Below are 23,074 nucleotides of genomic sequence, written 5' to 3'. Positions count from 1 at the left end.
GTGTGTGTGTGTGTGTGTAGGTGGTGGTGCAGGGAGAGGGAGTCCTGCATTACAAAATACTCGCAGACCAGTTTTTATTGTGAAGCACTAAATCTTAATAGCTGGGGGATTATTTGTGCGTCTTGAGCAGCATTTAATGTGATTTATGTGTAAAATGAAAGATGATAATACTATCACCTGTGGTCACGTGAGGCTTTTTAACACCTTTCAGCTCATTGTTTTGGTTTTCCAACCCACAAATTTTACTGTTTTGGTTCACTGTCACCCAGAGTGCGAGTTATACAATGATGATCAGGAGGTGAAATATTTAATAACTCAGGTGTTGGGTACACATGTATATTAATATTGTTCAATGAGCCAACAGGTAAAACTCCTGAAATCCTGAGTGAAAAAACAGGGTGTCTATTATAAAAATTAATGTTAAAGGTAAAAGACTAACTAAAATTAAATAATGAACTATATTGATTTCAAAACGTTTCTTTAAAACAACTCATCCTCCATTGTCTCACTGCTCATGACTGAGCACCAGTGTTTGCTAACATTAGATCATATATGACATTTTAAATTATTAAAATGACAAACTAACTCTGGAAATGAGAGGGTGTGCTGTCCGATAACTAGTTAACTTCAGGCTAAAGTTAGAAAGTAGCTAACATTAGTTATAGGTTAGAAACTAGCTAACATTAATTAGCTAAAACTGTAACTTCAAGCTAAAGTTAGAAACTAGCTAACATTAGCTTTGGGTTAGAAACTAGCTAACATTTATTAGCTAAAACTGTAATATAAGGCTAAAGTTAGAAACTAACTAACATTTATTAGCTTAACTGTAACTTCAGGCTAAAGTTAGAAACTAGATAACATTAGCATTCATCCTAAGAGACTTGTCACAATCTAATTCAGACACTGATGGTAAGAAAGTGAAGTGTATTAAACAAGCTAGATAGTTAGCTACTGCTACCTGCATTTACCTATAGTGTCTGTAGGTTTAAAAAAAAAAAAAAGTGGTTTTTACCTCTTTTGAGGGGGTCTGAGTCTTAATCGTGGAGGGTCAGACCCCCCCAATCAATCACCAAACAGCAGACATACAAAGTCAGCAGGTAAAGAGGCAGGTATTTCCCTCAGGAGCTGGTGGAGACCAAAAACAGTGATAAAAGACAGGGGGTATTGGACTTAGATTTGTCAGGCGGTAGAAAATATGACTCAAATAAATGCTAATGTTGCTCCATATCTACTGGAGTTAGTGCTTGAAGTGGGGTACTCACCCTGTGACGTGGGGGTTTCTATTATTTTGTCCACCCCATTTATATCAATGAAGGTAGCCTAAATAACAGAAACGCCTCTTTATTATTTAATACAGCTCAACAGCTCAAAACACTACCCTCCAAAAAGATCAGCTGAATCAGCAACTGTCTGAAACTATTTTATTACAAACTGAATATTACATATATTATATATATTATTATAATTCATGAAGGATGATTTACTGCAGGACTGTTGTATTAGACTACATCAGTTTTAGCTACATGTTCCTAATAAATTGCCAACTGTGTATATATCAAAGTGTCACCTGGCAGCCTAAAGATGTTCTTTAATTCAATAGTTTTATCACATATTATTATTATTATTATTATCACTGAATAAGATATTTTACCCTTCCCCCTTTTGGAAATGTAACAGAGACATTTTAACTGACTCACTTTGTAAATTTATCTGAGAACATTTTTACACAGTGATTTTACTTCTACTGTAGTAAAAGGTCTTTTCCGTCATGGTAGTTAGTGACCGTTGATGTGCTGACGTGTTGACGTCAGTGTGGTGTCTTTATCTCCAGTCAGTTTCTGTTACCGGTAGTTTATCGCTGCTCTGTCTGAACACAGTTAATGTTTCTGTTTTCTTCATCACAGTGTCTAACTACCTGCTGTACATTTAAACTTACACTAGTTCTGCTCCAGCACCCAGAGCTCTCTGTTCCTTTTAGTGACTTTCACTAATTCAGCAGTTGTTTACATGCTGTTCAGATGCTAGTTACTTTAGCTTTGCGGCTAGCGCTTTCTCTCTCGCTCGGTGTGTCTTGAACCTACAGATGGACTTGTTCATCAGAGTGTGGTGTTGTTGTAACTTCACTTTAGAGGATTGTGATGTTTATTAAAACTTCTTGATGTCTGCTCTCTTACCTTCGACACATATCTTCGCTCGTTAACCGGAACTGGTCTGCTGTGTCCCTCTGCTTACACAGCAGCTTTCAGTGTGACAGGATATTACTCGTGACGTCTAACCAATCAGATGGGGCTGTGGGCGGGACACTGCGACACACGCTTGTTGTATCCACTGTCAGATCTCCCGACCCGTTTTGTTTACAAAAACAAATCACCCAGATCCTGAAATGAAGAGGGCAGAAGAGTCCGAGAGATGCAAGTATGCATGAAAAAGTAACAGTCCATTAAAGAGTAATGTAAAGGTTCTGCGTACCGTTGCGTACCGGCCCACTTCAAGCTCTGACTGCAGGTGTAAACAAGGTCCTCGCCATATGTGATTATTACGGCTTGTTTCTGTCTCCAATCAGTTATTTCAGGTTAATGGAGCATTGCAATGATTTTACATATAAAATTAATTTACCCATTATAAAAATTATATCAATGATTTATTATATTATATTATATAATATTAAACTGTATTATATTATATTACATAGTATAATAACGTGCAGAAGCTCTAAATGCTGTTGTTTGATCCATCAAATATCTGACAGATAACTGGTAAATTTAGGCATTAAAGAGGCAGGAAGGTTCGATGACAGATGCAGATGAGTTGTATTGTGGGAATTGTACGAGCCAGTGTTTTGGAAGCTTGACTCATACAAGGGAGTAAATGTATGAGTCAAGCTGCTGCTGCACAGATTTTGACCATTCAGTCTCTTGCAAATCACCCTGTTCAATGGAAGCACAACAACAATCTATTTTGTGTTCTGTCTTTCCTAAATGTTACGTAACTAAGTGTCTCGCAATCTCTCCTGCAGTGTGACAGTATGACTCTGTCCAGCACCCCGACTCTTCGCAGAGGAAGCACTCCTCTGCCAATTAAGCACCAGCTCAGACGAGAAGAAGCTGTCCACGATGACTGTGACTGGACATCAGGTGCAGCCGGGCCTTCCGCCTCACCGATCAGCTTCAGCCCCGCCCTGGATGACACTCTGACCATGGCGGTGGAGGGCAGGCCTGACGGGCCTTTAAGGATCGCCCTGCTGGGGCAGAACGGCGTGGGGAAGTCTTCCCTGGCCATCGCTCTCGCCGGGGACATGGACAGGACCGCGTCTGTGGATTCTGATGGTACAAAGCTGTTTGTTTGACAAGACTAATCCAGTATTGCAGTGGAAAGGCGGTCTGCAGTGTCGTGTCTTACACAGTGAGCATGAGGTAAATAAATCACAGCACTCATCCCCCATCTGAGATCTAACTGCTGCTGTCCCTGTCCTTAGGGGAGGGTTATGTGCGCACAGTCACAGTGGATGATGAGGACAGCACCATCATTATCTATGACAACTGGAGACAGGTGAGCCAAACAACACTTCAGAGTTCCCACACTCCCTGCTCCCTCATTAGGCCACTGAGCCCTCTCTGCAGCTGTATACAGGGTGCTGCTGTTAAATATATATTTATATATATGCTCCTGTCAGAGGACCTGAAGGTTGCCAAAGCCCCCACCTGTTGTAAGAAACTCAAGGTATACCTCTTTGTTTGATTTTCTTTATTTGAAGCTCTGTGTGTGCTGCACAGGATGACGCTTTGTATTAGCAAATAAGTTTGGGAAATAGTACCAGGATTTAAAGCGTTTAAAGAGTGTGAAGAGAAATCTCCATACATTCATACATAAATAGGAATATGAGCGTATCCCAGCATGCCCTGCACTGATGATGCGGTACACCTGGGAAAGGTTGCTAATAAAATTAGCATACAGAATAAGAAAGGAAGGAATAACAAGGAACTGCAGCGCTTACTGCATATGCAGCACATTATACAGGGGTTCATACTGTACATCTGGAGAACATTTCATTGTTTATTTGACAGCACTATAAAAAAAATGTATGTCAAGCTCAGAGGAAGACTGAAGAGAAGACGATAAATCTGCTGCATCTGCATGAGGTTGAATGAAAGGAAGGAATAACAAGGAACTGCAGCGCAGAATGAGGAAAGCTCATTATCGGGTTGTTGTGCACTTTTTCACCCGTTTCCCTTGAGTGCAGCTCAGAGGCTTCTGTGTGTGGATGTGTGTGAAAGAGAGAGAGAGAGAGAGAGAGAGAGAGAGAGAGAGAGAGAGAGGAAGCTGCCCAAATGACTGCATTAATGTCTTTGATTCAGGTGGACGAAAATAGGGAAAAAACACCCATTTTTTTAATGTGGGCATTTTCATGTGTTACTCTTGGTATAATGAGTTATATCTGTGGTGAGGGACGGTGTAATGTTGCCTCATAAGGAACTCTCCTATATAACTGCATCATTAGAGTGTAAAAGTTGTCTTTAGTGTGTCCTCAATTCTAGACTTAATCAAAACTAAATGAAAAGTCGATGGAGCGCAGGAGCTTCAGCTGAAGTTTTCTATGAAGGATTCACTCAGGGACTTTTTATTTTTAGAGATTCTTGTCTCCTCGCTGCTGGAAAGGATGAGTGTGTGTGTGTGTGTGTGTGTGTGTGTGTGTGTGTGTGTCTAGGAGTGTGAGGTGTCTGCAGTCAGTGCTATCCACAGTAGCAGTTTTTCACTAAACCACAGGGGAGTATAGATAGAGCATTCAATTGTGTGCTGCTTCTCAAGGCTGCACTTATTCTGCGAATGCGGCTCCGACAACAGAATTGATGAGAGGGAAGTGAAGTGTTTGTGCTCAGTGTCAGACATGAGAGTGTGTTTACTGCCAGGAGTGTTTATAAGTTAATTTAAAATGAACGTTTCAGTGAATGCGAACTCAATTTTAGTCATTCGTTTTCTTCAGCACAATCATCATCGTACCGTGACTGACCAGCTTTCACTTTCCTTTATAGTGTATTTAAACAGCAGCTGATTACTAACACACAGTGTGTCTGTCCCTCAGGACCTGTCGGCTCTGCAGTGTGAGGTGTGTGTCCTGGTGTTTTCGGTGACTGACAGGCGTAGTTTCCACCGCACCGCTCAACTCCGACTCCTCCTGAGAGAGACTCAGCCCCAAACTCCCATCATCCTCGTTGGTAATAAGAGCGACCTCGTTCGCACACGTGAGGTCTCCTCTCAAGGTAAGACCAGCCTCCATTTTTTTTCCCCCCTCACCTGTGTTTACTGCTTCCTTCAGCTGTGGCATACGCCTTCACAGTTGGTGTTGACATTTTCTGCCCTTTATCTGTGTCAGTAAACACTAACGTGGGGTGACATATGTGAAAATGTGAATGTCAGTGTCAGCCACAAGAAAGCATTCACTGTTTTCCAACACACAGGTGGGCAACTTCTATTAGAGCCTTTATATGTCGTACAACCCAACTGAAAGCCCCTGAAAACTTTCTCTACAACATTAAATATTCATGACTGAATAAGCAATAGTTAACATTAAAATTTCATCCTTTCTTTATTAAAAGTATAGTTTTTCAGCTGATAAAAAATTTAAGGTACAAGTATGTGGACATAAAAAGGGGGAGAAGTTAACAACTACGACTCCCAAGGTGCATTTTGGCAAGAAAGATCCAATCATCTTGTGTAAAATTGAACTATTTCTTCTCAAATTCAACGACAAAACACGTTGAATTTGCTACAGAGCTGAGCGGCTTCTTCTCCATAGCAACAGCAAGTGATGGTCATAGGTATTGAACAAGCTGCAACCTCTGAGGCTGAAACATGAAGCTAACACTGAAGTGCTAAAAGCTGCAGTTCCTCTAACGACCACCAGAGTCTGGCTCCAACAGTGAGTCAGTCCCCATAGACTCCCATGTTAAAATGTCCAACTTTACAGCAGAAATAAACATGTTTACAGCCTGGTACAAAAACTGTTTTGGTCTCTAGAGATAATTTTTATTCAACTCACCTGTTTACATTTTATCAAGGCTTAACGTTATGGAGAATTGAGGGCGTGGCCACTTTGAGTGATGGGTGGGTGAGCGTATGCACTGAAGTCCTCTTTGCCCATTTTTGGATTAGCCGGGAGTTAGGGGGCGGAGTCAGACACTGCCAAGATGGCGGCAGCGGAGCAGCTCAGTCTGAAACCTGTGGGTGGGTTAGGGTTCGACGTTAATATTATAAATAGTTAAAAGTGGTGGTTTAAATTATTATAAAAATAATACCGTGTGTTCTGATCTGTGTTTCTGTGTTGAGTAACATTCAGGATATTTAAAGAAAAAAGGAAGTGGGAGTACAGAACAGGGGGAAAGACTACAACCGCAACAGTCCTGACATCCAGATTCAAATATTACTGAATCCTGATTAGTGCCTGCCAATATGTGACTTCACCTTTTTTCCAACAGAGCCCCGCCCCCTTCAAGCAGGAAAAGCAGGGAGAGAAACTGAAATGCAGAAATCTGTGTTTTATCTGTGGCAGATAACAGTATGTTCATGTTGGGCTCCATTGCTCATCACAAGGAGTTGATTAAAAAATACTTTAACTTGCTTCACAGTGTTTACAGTTTACTGCCTAGAGGCTCATTTAAGTGACACTAAGATAAGACATCTGCAGTTTGTGGAGGTATTTGAACTGAGGTTATAAAACTGTTGTCATCTTCTTCAGGGTCTGGTTAAAGCTCATATTACAAAGCTGCTTTTATTACAGCTGGGAACCTGTGATGCACGTTCTGCTGCTCTAATACCAGCGATCCAATAAAGATGAAAAACATATCCTAAAAAATGTGGTTGTTAAGTACTGTTCTGTGTGCTGCTTTTTGTGTTTGATTTCAACAAAATTTAACATCCCAAAGATACGATTACTAAATCGTTTTTTACTGCAGGACTGTTGTGTTGAATGTTTGTGGTTGTTCCTGTTATTTATTTGCTAAAATGGATTAAAAAGGCCAAAATATATGACAATACCTCTGGCTGCTCGTGGCTTGTTGAACTTGTTTTACTGTTGGACTCTGTCAGGCTGGTAAAGGAGGAGCACCATGTGATTTTGCACAAAGATCCAGAGAGACTGTAACATTGCTGCACTCTGTTAATCTAAATATAAACTCACCTTACTTCATCTTCTCCCCTCTCCTCTCCGTGTCTCCCCCCAGAGGCCATGTCCAGCGCCGCCCTCTTCAACTGTCTGTACCTGGAGATCTCCGCCTCTCTGGATCACCGCACCCCGGAGCTGCTGGAGTGCGCGGTGCGGCTCGCCCGGGGCCAGCCCCCGTGGCCCCCGGGGACCAACGCGGAGGACCTGAGCGGAGGAGGTCAGCGTGAGAGCATCACCTCCCGCGCCAAACGTTTCCTGTCCAGCCTGGTGCCCCGCTACCCGAGAGAGCGGGAGCAGGGCAAGTTCCTGAGGCAGAAATCCCGCTCGTGTCACGACCTGGGGGCGCTGTGATGGGGATTGGCTGGATCGGTGACGTAGCAGGAAGTGGAAGTGATGTAGTAAACCGACAGCGAGAGAGAGAGAGAGAGAGAGAGAGAGAGAGAGAGAGAGGAGGCGATACAGCAATTAGTGCACGAGAGAGGAGGAAGCGAGTGTGACGTCAGGACGGTGTTTGTGTATCCAGGGAGAATGACAGCGATGTTAGTGATGATGTTTATATGTAGGATGACTCAGAGCGTTTTTGTACACAAAGACCGAAGCCACAAAGAAGAAGAGAAGAAGAGCTAAAACTGTTGTAAAACCACCTGTAAATAACCTGTAGTAGTGATAGTGAACTGCCGCCCTCAGCTGAATAAACCGCTTTTTTGAGTCTCGACAAAGTCACTGCACCTCTGCTTCCGCTTCCTGTTCTTACACCGGCTCATCCCCGGGATGAAGTCATGACCACACATATTCATAACTCATTAGTGGCTTAGACTTTGCTGATGATTCACGTTGTGTTCATTTACTCTGGCCTGCAGTGGTATCCATGGGGATGGAGGACGGTGAGACAATGAAAGGCAGAAGGGAATTAAAGAGATAAATAAAAAAATTAAAAATGGAGCCACAGAGCTCAGCGCAGCGATGAGAGAAGGAATGGACGAATACAAGCTGGTTATTGTATATAGAGTGATTGTTGCCATGTTACGGTTGTCAAGGCGACCTGGATAGACATACACATTACATCTATTTAAGCTCCCCCATTCCTCATGCTGCATATTGATTTAGAGACGGGAGGCCTGAGTTTATTGTGTTTTTAAGCATAAAATCCAACTTGAAATTAAAATGCAGAGGAAACAGCTTCTGCGCACTCATCTGTATCACTCTCTACCCTCAGCTCTTCCATCCTCCCACCTTCGCCCACACGTGAACAAAGATTTAGCACATCACAGGTCATTACACCCATCACTTACTATCAAAGGCAGAGCTGTGCTATAACAGAAGTAAAAGATAAAATGGTGGCATGATATTCTGACTCATTCCCTTGGCTGCAAACTGCTGGAACGGATTGAAGGGTGAAGATTTTTTTGGGGCTTGTCAGCATGTGGGTCACAGACTCCCTCTTGTGGCCGAGTCGAGGTCCCGCAACTGAGCTGATAATGAAGATAACATGGAAATAGTGGAAGCTAGAAGGGAAAGGTTTATGAACTGGGAGAGCAGCTCTGCATCCGTTAGGTCATCAGTGTCTGTGTCTTCAGCAGAATCTAATCCACTCACAGGAAGTCCACCTGTCTGCAGCCCAGGTGTGGGAGGAGCTGTCGTCACTGAAGGTGAATTAATAAATCAGTGCAGTCGTTGGTAAAATATGCGTCGGGAGTAATAAATGAAGAAATGCAAATGAAAACAGTCACTGTGAACTTCATCATTCAGCTCTAAACATGGGTGCGTTATACCTGTGTGCAGTTCATATGCAGTGTGCACCTGAGCCCCACACCATCTCCTCTGATGCAAACTCCACAAAACACGTCAACACAATCTCTGAGGCTGAAATCACATCACAGACAAGAAAAACTCACTCTGGACCAAATCTGATCCACAGCAAATACTGAAGTCCACATTCCTCCGCTGCTGCTGCTGCCTTCAAACATTTTGAAAAGTCTATAAATAAAATTTTATCTCCCTACAAGATGAACTAAATGCTATCATAAAGCTTTCTCCACGCTGCCAGTGCTCCGCTCAAATACTAAGCATCTCTCAAAATTGTATTCAGTCGTTTGCCAGAAATAATCAAATCTCAATATGTAGAATCATTAAATATCAATCTGAACCTTTAAAAAATGTAAACTCAGAAAAAGAAAAGTCTCACGATTCTGTTTAACAGATAAAAAAAGGTGTTTGATACCACGCAGCTTGTTTTCTTGCTGCTCTTACTGTTTCTTTGTCGTTTGTACAGATTAAACGAACAGGACAGCCTGTGAGCTTTAGAGGTGCTGGTAGGTGGATTTTATTTATTTATTTATTTTTTAAACTTTTGGACAGAAGCAAGGAAACAGTTTCTCTGTTCCAATGATTTTGCCAAATTGAGTTTGGTGTGGATGTCATCTAACAAACTCAAACGATTCCCTATCCCTTACAGAAATAAAAAATATAGCATTAAAACAACCTCAGAAACATTTCATTAAGAAGCTTTTAATCATTTTCTCTTTCAGTGGAATGATTCACGTGTGAGGAAGTAGGTGTAGATTAGATCTACTGTTAGAGGGTTTGTCGCGGTAAACGAAGACGAGGCGTAGACGGACAGAGGAGCACACGAGGCTCAACCAGGTCCTGAGCCGCTTCAGAGGCTGCAGGCCTGCAGCTTCTTGTCAGCCAGCTTCAGAGACACCCAGGTGTTCAGCATGGAGGCTCTCAGTTTGCACCACACCAGGTGATCGGTCAGGCCGAAGATCTGCGCCGCAAACTGAGCGGCGGCGTCGGGGGAGAGGATCGTGGAGCAGCCAAGACCTGCGGGGGGGAAACAGAGGCTCAGTCACAGTGATGAAGACACTGTCATGAGTCAGTACAGAATACAGTAAGAGCTAAAGAGCTCACCACTTGGCATACGGAGGGATGACCAGACATCCTGAGCACCCCAGTCTGGAGTGAGAGGGGGGCAGTTGATGACGGGATAAGCCGTGTTTCCTGACATCACTGGACCGAGACCGTTGCTTCTGCCGGCCACGGCCACGAACACAGTGGGTACACCGTCACCTGAGGAAGAGCACAGATGTTATGACATGACAGGTAAGAGAATCCAATTCTTTAGGAAGGAATCTGCTCATGTTAGAGATGAAAGCACACCTTCATATTCTGCTTTGATGCGGAGCGTCTCGTCTGGACCTTTGTGAGCCGAGGTGACTCTGAGGACGCAGGGGACGCCATAGGAGCTACAGGCCTTCTTGATTTTTTCACAGTGGGCCATGTCCGAGGTGGAGCCCATCAGAACCACCACCCGTCCACTGGCCTGGGACTCCAGCAGCAGCTGGGGACACAACACACGAGCACTCATCAGCTCCATGCAAGTCCCAGTTTATTAGTCCACTTAAAGTGAGTAACATTAGTCTCCATAAACCACTGAAAACCGCTGGTTGTGTTGAAGTGAGTAACAGAGTGTTTCATTTCTCATAAATTCAACTTTTTCTATGTAAAAGAATGCGTCATTTCTTCTTTCAAAAACGTACATAGACGAGCTTTAAGGTGTGTTTCTAGAACCCATCTCAACTGTAAAAATCTATGACATAAAAAGCAACTCAGCATCTGTAAGAAGGGAAAACTAATTACTTATTAAAAAACAAACTAATTCAAGAACTGTGTTAAAGAATTGAAAGAAGCAAATGATAAAGTGGAAAAGCAACAAAGCTCAGATAACTAGTTTATGTTGAACTGTGTTAGTAAAACAGTTGATTGAAGGCAAACAAAAGCCAAAGCCCGACCTGATAACAAAGATTAGGTTGAATGTACCTTGACCCTTTCAGAGACCCACTCAAAGTTCCTCTTCACCACCTGCATGGCCTCGGGGGTGACTTCCTTCAGGTCACGGTACACCTAGAAAGACAGGAAACAGAGTTTGTTTTTTCAGCTTTTATTTAGATCAAAAGACAAATATAATAAATAAATAAATAATCCGTACCTGCTTATCTTTTTGCTGGCTGCGATCTCCAGCTGGCCACAGCCTCCATGAGTCGTTGTCGATCACATCAGCGAGGACGATCTCTTGAGTTTTCACATCGACACCAAACTCAATCTGTAAGTGAAGACGATTATTCTCATTAACTCTGCAGCAGCTGCAGGAGCTCAGCAGGAACATGGTCATGCTTAGATACTGAATTAACCAGCAGAGGGCAGCAGGTACCTTCATATCCACCAGCGTGCAGTTCTGAGTGGCCCAGGCCTTCTCCAGAATCTCAAAGATGGCCACGGTGCTGCGGTTCATGATGTCCACCTCACACTGACCGATAGTGAGCCCGGCCAGGCAGAACTTGGCCTGCAGCAGCTGCTCCTCGGACCACTGAGGGTCATTGTTGGCATCATCCTACATCAACAGAGCAGATGTGTTATTGTTAGATGTGATTTGACATTTGAGCAACAACACAAGCGAGGTCAGGCGTCAGACCCACTTTAAAGAACATCTCCATCTTCAGCGGAGAGAAGCGGTATCCTTCTTTGACTCCTGGATTCCTCTTCAGGAAGGATCCGGTCGCCACCCTCCGACACACCCACTCAATGGGAATCATTTCACAGTGGGTGGCGATGAACGCTGTGTCCGAGTGCTGCTTCACAAAGGCCGTCTTAATACCTGGAAAACAAGTTCGATCAGTAGGTGTGAACGAAGCAGAGGAACTTCTCTGCAATCCAAATTTATAAGATTTAGTTGCAGAGAGACGGCAGCAGTTTAAAGCGGCACGGATCTTAATTTAACGTTAAGTGAAGGAGATGTGGTCGGTCATGTTCTACTGAATTACGCGCTGCAGTGTTTCAAGTCACAAGGCAGCCATTACTACAGCTCGGCTGACACACACACCACAGTCATGTGTGGCGTGTGGGTTACAGTTACCCAATTATTTCTAAATTAAAACAAGGTGGCGAGTCATTTTGACACACACACACACACACACACACTTTTTAAAAGCACGTGTTGTTAATTGCAGGGATCATGCACATAAACACAGTCTAAGTTTCACCTGCACATCACAGAATTGTCTTCCATGAAGACAAATAGCTAAACAAGAGCTAAAACAAATGGGTAAATGACAGAAAAATATTATTTTATTTATCAAGTTACATTTTCAACCATTTTAAAAAAAACAGAAACACCAACAGGTTTGCCGGTTCCAGCTTCTCAAATATGAATATTTTCTCAAAACCTTTCACTTCTGTGATAATAAACAAAATATTGTCAGATTTTAAATTTACAATAAGAAGCAAATTGAATTGAAATGATGAACATAACACAACAATGTTTTAGAAATACTGAAACTGTTTGAGTTCTGTTCATTAATGGTTAAAAAGGTAAATAAATAGGACAAAGGTCTTTCTCTCTGAATACTACAGTCACCTCACTGACCTCTCTCTCAGACACTACTGAGGTCAAACTGGTGATGAGTTCAGGCGACTGCAAAAATATAGTGATTCATTTTTCTTTTTTTAATGTTAGGGTGCGTTTTAAAATACTTTTAATCTGAACACTCAATGCCAAAACATGTTTCTCCACATGTGGGAAAGTTACCTAAGAGTGAATGACAGCTGTTGCAGCGTTGATTCACCTGGAAATCTATCTTTTCTTTAATTTTTTTTTTTATTATTAATAACTTTTACTCGTGCATTTACCAGATTCCTGCAGCAGTTTAAACACGCAGCTCGTCGTTTTGTTGGCGATGGCAGCTTTGCCCTCCATCTGGTCTTTCCTCACAGCATTCCCTGCGGTGATCTGGTCCTTGGACTGCACCAGAACCAGTCCGGGCTGGTCCACCAGCTCAAAGATCTGCTTTGTTTTTCCCTCATTCAGCTTCTGGCCGATCTTCAGCTCTGAAAAATAAAACACAACAACACACATACACTTTAAAGTTAAACGCTGCACATTTTAACTTAAGCTATAAAGTACACCCTCGTGTTGTACTGTACCTGGTGTGGACGCCATGATGGAGTTCTTTAATGACTTACAGCCCTGCAAGACAAAACACACGAGAATCACCCAACTTTAAAAAGGTGGCGAGTCCAGAGGCAGAAGACGAGGGAAGGAGTCTATCTTACGTGCTCTGACAACCAATCACGTCCCTCAACTGATTCAGCCAACCAATCACAGCAGCGAACTAGTCACCACGTGGTGGGAAGACGCTCCAACATCAAATATTTAGCAAGACGAAGAACTTTTTAGGATTTATCCACTAAACTTCCCCCATTTTCCCTCTGACTAGAAGCCTGATTCATGAGAAACCTCATCAACAGAAAACAGTTGAGCGAATTGACAAGTTGGATTCAGATTTATCTTATGTTATCTTTCTCGCCGTAAAAAAAAAAAACAACAAAAAAAAAACCGCGTGCGTTTTCGTCAAATCAATAAGTTTGATTAACTTGACTGTAGGTGATGGCGGCCTCTTTCACCTTTTGAAGCGGCACGCGCGGTTTTATTTCAGACGTTACTCTCTGTCGGTCTCGTGACTTCACAGCCGCTTCAACAATGGCAGCAGAGTTTGTGTTTTAAACCGTTTGTACCGTGTAGTGGCACGTGTTCGGTCAATACTATCGGAGTGCGTTCACGCACACGCACGCACGCACGCACGCACGCGCCGACTGCTCTCAGGCAACCGGGCACGAGAGTCCGTGAGTGGGTAAACGGGAGGACCGGGACAGTGACGGGGCGACATGGAGTTCGAGGAGTCCGGTATCGGGGAGGAATGCGGGGTTTTCGGGTGCGTGGCCGCCGGAGAGTGGCCCACACAGCTGGAGGTGGCTCAGGTCTTAACCCTGGGACTGGTGGCGTTACAGCACAGGTGAGTAACGGAAAGGTGCATGCACGTTTGTAACGTGACTGGCTTTTAATAAACGTAACGATTAAAGACAGTAGAAAGAGTGAGTTTAAAGCATTTGTATAATGGTTCATCAGAGGTGTGTTCAGGATCGACTACGTTTGAGTTATGTCCAAAAAATGGAGTAAAGAGAGTTTAAATCATTTCCTGAGGGACAGACATTTCTGAACAAGTCACACTTGTGACTCAAAAACAATTAGTTTTGTATTAGAGAAAGAAAGTTTGTTTGGGTGACTCGAGGCAATATCGTTTTTTCACTGCGACAAAAAATGTGACTGAAAATTAAAGAAGCGTGACGATGAAACATATAAATAAAATAAATGATTTAGTTTATTCTGAATTAACCGATTAATGTCGTGTCTATAAAATGTTAGAAAGTAGAAAAACAGACCGAGATTATGTTTATGAAATGTTTGTTGTATTTAACTAACACTCAAAAACTGTAAGATTTTTAGTTGTATCACCTGAGAACAAGGGAATGGCATTTTTGTTAAAAAAAAAAAAGACTAAAGATGTATCGATTGCCAAAATGGTTACTGATTAATTGTTGATTTAACTGTTGATTAGGTAAATGATTGATGGACTTGTCCTTACTGCTCTAAAAAAATCCCATATGTTAAAGACGGAATTTACATTATCATTACCAGCTGAGCAGCATCATGTTTTTTCTGGATTCCTTCTCTGGCTGCAACAATTATGTTCATTTTGATTAATATAATATATTAATAGACAATTATTTTCTTGATTAATCGCTTGGTTTATAAAATGTATTTTAAAAAAACAAAATGTGTCGTTAAAATATAGTAATTGAGACATTTTTTCGATTGATCTTTTGCTGCAGCTCTGATTCCTACAGGCGGTTTCAGATATGCTCCTATCTTGGTTGCATAAGGTTTCAAATTATGTAGTTAGCAGTTATTACCTGTCTCACAGGGGACGGATTAGGGGAGGCCATTGAACACACTGAGTTGATCTTTATTATTGGGATGTGATCCTGCTCTTCTTTACACTGGGCCTCCACCTTACCAGCAAAGTCAGAGCCAGTGTTCAGTTTTTTCACTGGAGTCTGGAGTTTGGGGTCTGGAAAGAAGAACAAAGGCAGTTTTTATTTCAAACTATCTCTCTTACATCACCTGGATGCTGTTATTTGTAAAAAAAAAAAAAAGAAATGCTGATACTTTTTTATTTTTAGATCTCTATGGGTGAGAAGAGGTTTTTTTGTCTCTTGCTCTGACATCTGGACTTTATCGTGTGTAGTTCCCAGTGTTGGGGAGTAATGTAATAATAAATGTAACTGGATTATGTATTTAGAATACAAAATATGAGTTACTGTATTAAGTTACAGTCACAATTTAAATGGGTTGTGATCAGATTATAGTTGCATTCTTAAAACTAATAGATTACATCAGTGGTTCCCAACCTGTGGGCTGGAGCCTACTGGTGGTCTGTGAGGGTATTGCAAGGGGGCCGACAAATCATTTGCAAATCAGAACAATTTTGTTGAAAAGATGTCGTTATGAAAAAAATAAAAATATATAAATTATTCTCTTAAATGGTAAACAAAAAAATTACTTTTTAAAAACAATAATGTTTAAAAATTCCTTTCATTGTTAAGCCAATGATAGAAACTGGATGGGTCCAGACCACATTGTAAACTTGTTAGCTCAGTTTTATTGTGCACTAAAAGACACATTTTTGGCAAAAACTGGAGTATCAAAATTGATAACTGGTTAATAACAACAGGAATTAAAAGAAAAAAGGAGTCAAGAGACAGATGGTGTCTCCCCCGTCAAAGAAATGAGAAAAAATTAAACTTCCCCTGCTTTCAGTTCAGTCCTAAATGTTCGATTGTTTTCATTAAAATAAAAAGTGCTCTGATAACACATTATTCGGCCTCTGTATTGTTATGGGATCAGATGTGGGCTACCAACATTTTGGAGATTTTCAAGTGGGCCATGAGCTGGAAAAGGTTGAGGACCACTGTATTAGATAAAGGGACTTTTTAAAATCTCCAGTCACTGACTGGTGCCTGCAGATCAACCTGTTAGCATTGTAGCATATTAGCAAGTTTGCTAAGCATGTCTAGCTGACAAGCTAACCACCAAGTGGAAACCAGCCAACATGCATGATGTTTGAAGGTCCTCAGTTGTCCGGGTCTCGGTCTCGGTCTTGTTTGAGGCTCCTGAAGACGTTTAACCTAACTTGCATTTATTTATTTGGGACGCCGCAAAGACACACAAAGGAGGAGCCCCACTCAGACCCATCATCAGTAGCATTAACTCTGTAACCTTCAACACTGCCAAACACTTGGCCACCATCCTAGCTCCTCTGGTTGGCAGCTCTCCGCACCGCATCAAAAACTCCCAGGATTTTGCCAACAGCGTTAGAAAAATAAACCTGGACTCAGTTGATGGGCTCACCGGTGTCTTTGACAGTGGCTAATCTCTATCTGGAAGAAGTAGAGAGCAGAGCCCTCATCTCCTTCACAAGAACCACTCCCAGCCACTGGTTTAGGTGCATGGACGACACCTGGGTCAAAATTAAAAGACAGGAAGTGGAGGCCTTCGCAGAAAACGTCAACGCAGAGGACAATAACATCAAATTCACTCGAGATGATGTCGGAGACTTTTTTGGATTGTGCTGTGCACATCGAAGATGACAGAAGTCTCAACAAAACCCCCACGCACAGATCAATATTTATCTATATTTACTGTTCTGACTGTCACCACTCACTGGAGAACAAACTGGGGGTCAGCATCAGGTTCAGGACGTGCCAGCAAGGACAGAGGGGAAGGACAATGAACAAAAACATCAGTGAAACACTTAAACAACGTGGTTACTGAAACTTACTCAAACGACAACAAGATACAGAACAGACAAAGAAAAGAACAGACAGAGAAAAAAAAAATAAACAGAGTAATATTATCATTCCTTATGATGCTGGAGGCTCGTTAACAAACTCAAAATCCCTGCGCACCTCAGGCCCTGTAACGAGGTGAGGCAGAAGCTTGTCCACGCTGAGGACAAACCACCCAGACACAATGAGAGTAATGAAGTGTACACAGTTCAGTGCAGTGAGGAGGACACACACCTGTACGTTGGGGAAACAACTGCTTCACAAGCTCATGGTACAACACAGGACTGAGCAGTCCACCCACGTCTGGAGGACGTGGGACAATCATTCAAGGACTGTAACTACAGAATTTGAACAGAGAAGACTGATGGTTTTAGCGAGGAGTAAACAGAGCAATCTACATCAAACTGGAACGACCATCACCAAACAGGGGAGGCGGTTTATGACGCCGCTTATCAGCCATTTACAATACGGTCTTGAGATCACTCCACAGGAAACTAAATACCCATCCCAACCATGGATTGGGTGACCCTGACAACTCGCATGAAGGCCGAGTGGGTCAACGACTCACATGTGACCTCAACGACCCCACAAGAGGTTAAATACCTGGAACCCCTCACCAGTCAGCTAGACCTGGAGACACCTTTCAGACGAGACATCAAACACCTTCAAGAACCTCAAGGTTGTCTTCATAAAGCGCTAAGAGGTGCCTGATGTTTGCTATATATCTTTTGCTAATTACTTCTATCCAATAATGTAAATCCTTCCTAAATGTCAGGGAACCTGTTGAGAACTACAACCTTTTGGGATGCGAGCTAGCTTCCTCTGTTATTGTTATTTATATTGTTTTCACCCAGAGAAGGTAAAACTGTCTTTTCTGGTGCTGTTTTTATTTTAAGAGGATTCATTTTAAGGCAACAAAGTGAAAACAAAATGTTCTGCAGACCTTTTTAAAATTCACATTGTTCATCTTGTTCACTGGTTTTCACTCTAACGTGATGCTGTGGAAAATAAAGGTCAAAGAAAAACTGGTGTTCATCCTTTTTTCCAGACAAAACGTTGCTGTCTTTGACTCCTAGTGTCAGTCTACTGTAGGTGGCTGTATCATAATGCATCTATCATTTAATCATTATGCAAGACGCTCTGGAAGTCATCCAAAGTATTTAAAATACGTTACTCGCTTTGAGTAACTTATGTAATATGTTATAAACGGCATTTAAGGGCATGTATTGTGTAATCTGTAGTGAAATGCATTTTAAAAGGATCCCTCCCAACACTGGTTGTGCCTTTTGTTAGCAGTTACAATGGTACCCTTATCCATAATTTCATTATGAGGCTCCATGGCAAATCATGGGACTGAGATAGAAATGACAAAGGCTTCAGTCAGTCGTGAACATCATGTGAGATGCAAAGTGATTACAGGAAAGAGGCGCGTTTCAAACCTTGATCCACAGCTTTCCTCTTCAGTCCTCTGTTCGCTGAATAGGTTTCCTCTTTCTCTGCCCTCGTCTCAGAAGATTCTGCGAACAACATGTAATATAAACCGGTTACAAGAGAACAGGAGCAAATTTGCCAAAAATGATTTCACGTGCTATTTAACTGAAGATGGACAGACGGACTTGTGACTTCTTCAAACAAAAGCAGCACAGATTTCAGAGCTGCTTCAACTAAAGAATAACTCACAGACATAAAGGCTGTGACGTTAACCAGTTTTACTCGAGGATTTCCTTTCATTCACAGCATTTATAAAACACGGAGCTAAATCTCTTTTTACCACAGTGTCTTTACAGGATTACTTCACTTACAGGAAATTAGTGTTTTTATTCTTTTTTTTTGTCCCACTTATTTCAAGGATCTTCTTAAATGAAAGTTTAAAGGGTCAGTTCACCCAACTTACAAATCATTTACATATTTTAACATATTTTAATTGGTGTCTTTTCATGCAGATACTTTTGTTTTTATGTGAACAGGTTTTGAAAAAGCCATGTCTGAGATTTCTGCCTTTCTTCCACTGCAGTAAAGTAGCACTAAATATGCAAAAAAAAATCATATTGCATTTAAATTTTACTGAAAAAAATATAAAAATGATGATATATATATATATATAAAAACTTTGATGAAATTGCAGCTCCTGTGATTTGGAAATTGCAGCTGGCCAGATTGATTTCGATAATACTTTGATTGATCAGCCATACTGTAAAGGTGAATGGGACTGTGTTTGTGGTCCACTCAACATTGAAAGAAAAAGACATTGTAGAGTTTCTATCCACGGACGATGTCCTCGTGATTCAGGATAATCCACACTGGAACTACTTTCAGAACAGGAAAAATAGTCCCTGTAAAAAATGTTCACAGCTGGCTCTGTGAGGAAAATGTTTTTATGTGAACTGACCCTTTAAAAGTTTCACTTGGTTGAAGTTTGGGAGATAAATAGTTGGATAAGTAATAATTCAACACTTTTTAAGAGGTAAAGTCAGAACAAAGCTTGATGTGTTCGGCTGCTGTGAATCTCTGCTCCTGACAGTAGAAAACTTCCAACTCACCTTCACACTAGACATGAATGAGTAACAATACTGGGCTCACCCACTAATCTGTGCTGCTGATCCAAGCGATGCTCCTTCACTACGTGCGTCCTCTGCTCTTCAACGCTCGGCGACACGTCGAGGCTTATAGATGAGACGGAGTCGGAGCTACAAGTTCTCTCCTCCATCGCTCCCATCACTGTCGTCACTGCGCTGGCCTTTGTCAAATAGACGTCTAAGTGATCTCTCTCCTCACAACCCTGCAGCGTCACAAGTCCTCCCGAATGTGCTTGGTGGTCAGCAGGTCCTGCGGCATGTGGCGAACCGTTAGTTGTGCGGTTCATAATGGCGTCCACCTCATCGTAGAACCTCATAAGGCGTCTGGGGTCAGTGTCATCTGTCTTGCCCCTTTGGAGGGAGCGGTAAAGGTACTTGAGGTTTTTGTACTTGGTGTGACACTGTTTCCAGTCGCGTTCGATGCCCTGCTGCATTAACCTGTTGGAGATCTGAACAAAGATGTCTCTCTTCCTGGTCGAGCTCTCCAGCTGCCTGCACACGCGCTCATCGGACCACACTTGAATCAGCGCTCGCACTTCCTGGTCGCTCCAGTTTCGACCTGTGTCCGACACCGTGACCACGTGGAACTGGTCGGAGCTGGACGGATCTGTAAGATGGACATCTGGAGTGAATGAAAATGGATATAAAGATGAATAAATAATGACATACACTGTAAACCGTCACAAACCTGTTCCTCTCCATTTCGCCTCTACGTCTCCGTCCATGTCGTAGTCATCGCTGTTGTCATCTGGAAATAAAATAAGCAGTAGAAAAAGTGACTGTCCTTTCAGCTTTGAACACCAAACCACTTCATGTGTTACAGACTGAATGCATACCATCATCAATCTCTATGACAACCTCGGTCTCTGAGGCCGTCGTCTGAGCTGCGTGGCCTGCTGTTGTTTTTATCCTCCCTGCTGCTATTTCTCCATCATACAACCTCTTCTGCATTTCCGTCGTGCCGTTTTCCAGTCCGCGGTCCAGCAGAATGGCTTCCACCTCGTCAAAGAACTTCATGTACTTCCCGGGGCCTCCTGCCGTGCTGCCCCCAGCGGCGTGAGCGCTTCTAGCAGTCTTGTAGTCGTACTTCAAGTTCTTGTATTTTGTCCGACACTGTTTCCAGTTGCGCACCACCCCAAAGTTTCTCTGCATCTGACGGGCCATCTCTTGGAAGATGGACTTGTTGCGTAGCGTGCATTTCAAGCGCTCCCGAATACGCCAGTCGGCCCACACGCACAGCAGCGCTCGCACCTCGTCGTCCGTCCAGTGGCGGCCCCCCTCCTCAGCCACGCTCGGAGTGTAAGGAAGCGCTCGATGGATCCGACCCTTGATTCCTGTACATGTGCACAAACAGTGTTATCTTTAGAGTGATTTAAAGGAAAAGAAAGAAGATGGATCTTGTATGACATGTTTAATTCACACTGACTGTAGTGTAGTTACAATTTTTAGAGCAAACAAAGGTGATTTCAGTTCAGTTCCAGGCCTAAAACAACTTCACTGAAACACTTTTCTATCCTCTGATGTTAGTTTTAGTTGAAATACTAAATTGTGTTGAGCCCTCGTCATATGTTGTGATCATGAGAGCTACAGTTGGGGTTAAACCTACATTTACCTTCCTGCATTGGGATAGTGACTGAGGAAGGGTAGACTCCTCTCTGATTACCCACTTCCTCCACCTCTTCCTCCCAGCCCTCCACCGGCCTTCCATCCACTCCTGGGCTGTAGTCTGCTGAAGCGCCTGCTGCTGCTGCTGCTGCGTCAGGCTTCCTGCTCTGAAGTCCCAGGCTCCTGCTCTTGGCCTGACACTCCCACCAGCTGCGCACAACACTGAGCCTCCTCAGGCGCTCTGAGATCAGCTCAAATGTGGCTCTGCTCTCAGCTACGTGCTGAGCTCCCACCTCGTCCCACACGGACACCAGAGCCAGCACCTCTGCCTCCCCCCACTGCCTCTCCACTGAGCCTTTTTCCTCCACCACCTCCATATCACCTCCTCTTTGTCTCTCTGCTCCTTTCTCCATGTTTGAGCTGACCTGGAAACGCTTTCTTTCCCCCAGCCCCGTCTGTCTCTGCTGCCCGGTTCCCTAGGCAACCAGGCGGTTAAGCCTGAAAGCAACGCCTCCATGCAGAAAAGCAGCCTCACCACTGGCTTAAGCTGTGTGCTGAGGGGGCGGGACCAACTGTAATCCGAGAAGCAGCTTGGTAAATAGGCTGAAACTGCAGCGAGACGACTCCCCCTCCATGGCAGACACGGCACAGAGGCAGATGTTTCTGCTTTTTTCTTTTTTTTTTCCTGCCTCATTCCTGCTTTATTTTTTTCCCCTCAGTGTCAAACCAGTTTGTTTTGCCTAAAGGCTCGTATCAGGCTTCAAGAGCTGAACAAGTTTATTCACATTCACCCTTGCAGAAAAGACACGGAGGGATCACTCAGTAGAAAACTCACATCCCACTGATTCATTGACACTGTTGAAATTTACACGTGGCTGTTTGTGTGTTCAGGGGACAGGAAAGTGCCGGGATCGTTACGAGTGATGGAGCCAGTTCACCTACATACACAGCCCACAAGGTAACAGTGAAACCTGAGCACATCCCCTTCACTAATTACACTGAAACGTGCTTTAACTCACCTTATGATAAAGACACACACACACACACACACACACACACACACACACACACACAGAGGATTAAATTGAACATGTTAATAGTTTTTTGTTTTTAAAGCTTTACCACACTCAGATTGTTGATTACAGTCACTTGATTTATGTAGATTGTGCAGGAGGGAACATGTCTCACTCCTCTCCATGTTTTTTTTAAAAAATGTTTCTATAGGGAATGGGACTCGTTAGCATGGCTTTCCCGCCCGAGGCTCTTCTGAAGCTGCGCTATGGTAACCTCGGTATTTGTCACACACGCTATTCGACCACCGGGATCTCGGAGCTGCAGAACTGCCAGCCCTTCGTGGTGGACACGCTGCACGGCAAGATTGCTGTAGCTCACAATGGAGAGCTGGTTAATGCCCATGCCCTGCGGAAAAAGGTGAGGATGACCCTCACACTGAATCTAGTGTAATATAATGATAATAATAAAGTTCTTTTTATGTACCACTTTTCTTAAAGTTACAAAGTGCTTTACAGAAAGGAAAAAAGGGGATTTAAGACGGCAATAAAAAACATGAGGAAAAACAAACATATTGATTTTATCATGGGAGAATAAAACAATTAAATATATAAATAAATAAATAAAACACAACAAGATATCAAACATTCATAAAAGCTTTCTGATTAAAGAATCTTTTAAGAAGAGTTTTAAAAGACACTAAAGTGAATCAAACCGATTGTGCATTTTATGACTAAAGCATTAAAGTTTCAGCAGATAATTTACACACCCCAAGGTTTTATTTCGGGGGGGGGCAGTTTATATCTGACCTCTGGTGACCTTGAGAGGTCATTGACCTCAGCATTGCTATTTTTTCCCAGTTTTTGCCCCATTCATCGTTATAATCAGGCCAAGTCTCATAAACGTGTATTTGCTGCTGTGGCCATGGAACGTAATTTTGCTTAAAGCACCAGTTTGCAGACCCCCCCCCCCCCCCCCCCCC

At 42.8% G+C, this 23,074-nt stretch overlaps 3 protein-coding genes and 1 long non-coding RNA gene across 5 annotated transcripts in view; 2 read left to right on the top strand and 2 right to left on the bottom strand.

Annotated features, from left to right (window-relative positions):
* The window catches only part of LOC111644341 (GTP-binding protein REM 2-like), a 9,740-nt gene extending 1,853 nt beyond the window's left edge, over positions 1 to 7,887 (top strand). Inside the window, exons 3-6 of the mRNA XM_023393186.2 lie at positions 3,017 to 3,326; positions 3,476 to 3,549; positions 5,081 to 5,258; positions 7,218 to 7,887. Of these exons, the coding sequence (XP_023248954.1) occupies positions 3,017 to 3,326; positions 3,476 to 3,549; positions 5,081 to 5,258; positions 7,218 to 7,510 (855 nt within the window). The 3' untranslated portion in view covers positions 7,511 to 7,887. The remainder of the gene's footprint in view (positions 1 to 3,016; positions 3,327 to 3,475; positions 3,550 to 5,080; positions 5,259 to 7,217) is intronic.
* On the bottom strand, positions 5,566 to 7,304 carry LOC147817613 (uncharacterized). The gene is made up of 2 exons (XR_015436219.1): positions 7,175 to 7,304; positions 5,566 to 6,216 (listed from the first exon to the last, which is right to left on the bottom strand). It is a non-coding gene; the product is annotated as an uncharacterized LOC147817613 (long non-coding RNA).
* A 1,764-nt stretch (positions 7,888 to 9,651) lies between the features above and the next one.
* On the bottom strand, positions 9,652 to 21,509 carry paics (phosphoribosylaminoimidazole carboxylase, phosphoribosylaminoimidazole succinocarboxamide synthetase). 2 transcript variants are annotated; one of them, XM_023393199.2, is made up of 15 exons: positions 21,089 to 21,509; positions 20,313 to 20,810; positions 20,165 to 20,224; positions 19,481 to 20,083; positions 18,340 to 18,417; positions 14,966 to 15,123; positions 13,139 to 13,181; positions 12,845 to 13,042; positions 11,635 to 11,813; positions 11,370 to 11,549; positions 11,148 to 11,261; positions 10,979 to 11,062; positions 10,319 to 10,499; positions 10,070 to 10,228; positions 9,652 to 9,982 (listed from the first exon to the last, which is right to left on the bottom strand). In XM_023393199.2, the coding sequence occupies exons 1-15, from the start codon at positions 21,492 to 21,494 to the stop codon at positions 9,816 to 9,818; spliced, it is 3,108 nt and encodes a 1,035-aa protein (XP_023248967.2). In that variant the 5' UTR covers positions 21,495 to 21,509; the 3' UTR covers positions 9,652 to 9,815. The 2 variants fall into 2 exon arrangements, with proteins under 2 accessions (XP_023248967.2, XP_023248968.1); XM_023393200.2 differs by lacking the exons at positions 14,966 to 15,123; positions 18,340 to 18,417; positions 19,481 to 20,083; ... (1 more) ...; positions 20,313 to 20,810; positions 21,089 to 21,509 and adding an exon at positions 13,619 to 13,753.
* The window catches only part of ppat (phosphoribosyl pyrophosphate amidotransferase), a 13,029-nt gene continuing 3,829 nt past the window's right edge, over positions 13,875 to 23,074 (top strand). Inside the window, exons 1-3 of the mRNA XM_023393203.2 lie at positions 13,875 to 14,007; positions 21,973 to 22,039; positions 22,306 to 22,512. Coding sequence (XP_023248971.1) covers positions 13,880 to 14,007; positions 21,973 to 22,039; positions 22,306 to 22,512 — 402 coding nt within the window. The 5' untranslated portion in view covers positions 13,875 to 13,879. The remainder of the gene's footprint in view (positions 14,008 to 21,972; positions 22,040 to 22,305; positions 22,513 to 23,074) is intronic.

This window comes from Seriola lalandi, unplaced genomic scaffold, assembly GCF_002814215.2.
Source record: "Seriola lalandi dorsalis isolate HSWRI2012SDOR001 ecotype SW California unplaced genomic scaffold, Sedor1 jcf7180002054930, whole genome shotgun sequence".
NCBI lineage: Eukaryota > Metazoa > Chordata > Actinopteri > Carangiformes > Carangidae > Seriola > Seriola lalandi.
The sequence above is the reverse complement of the archived record's forward strand: the minus strand, read 5'-3'. Positions and strand labels throughout refer to the sequence as shown.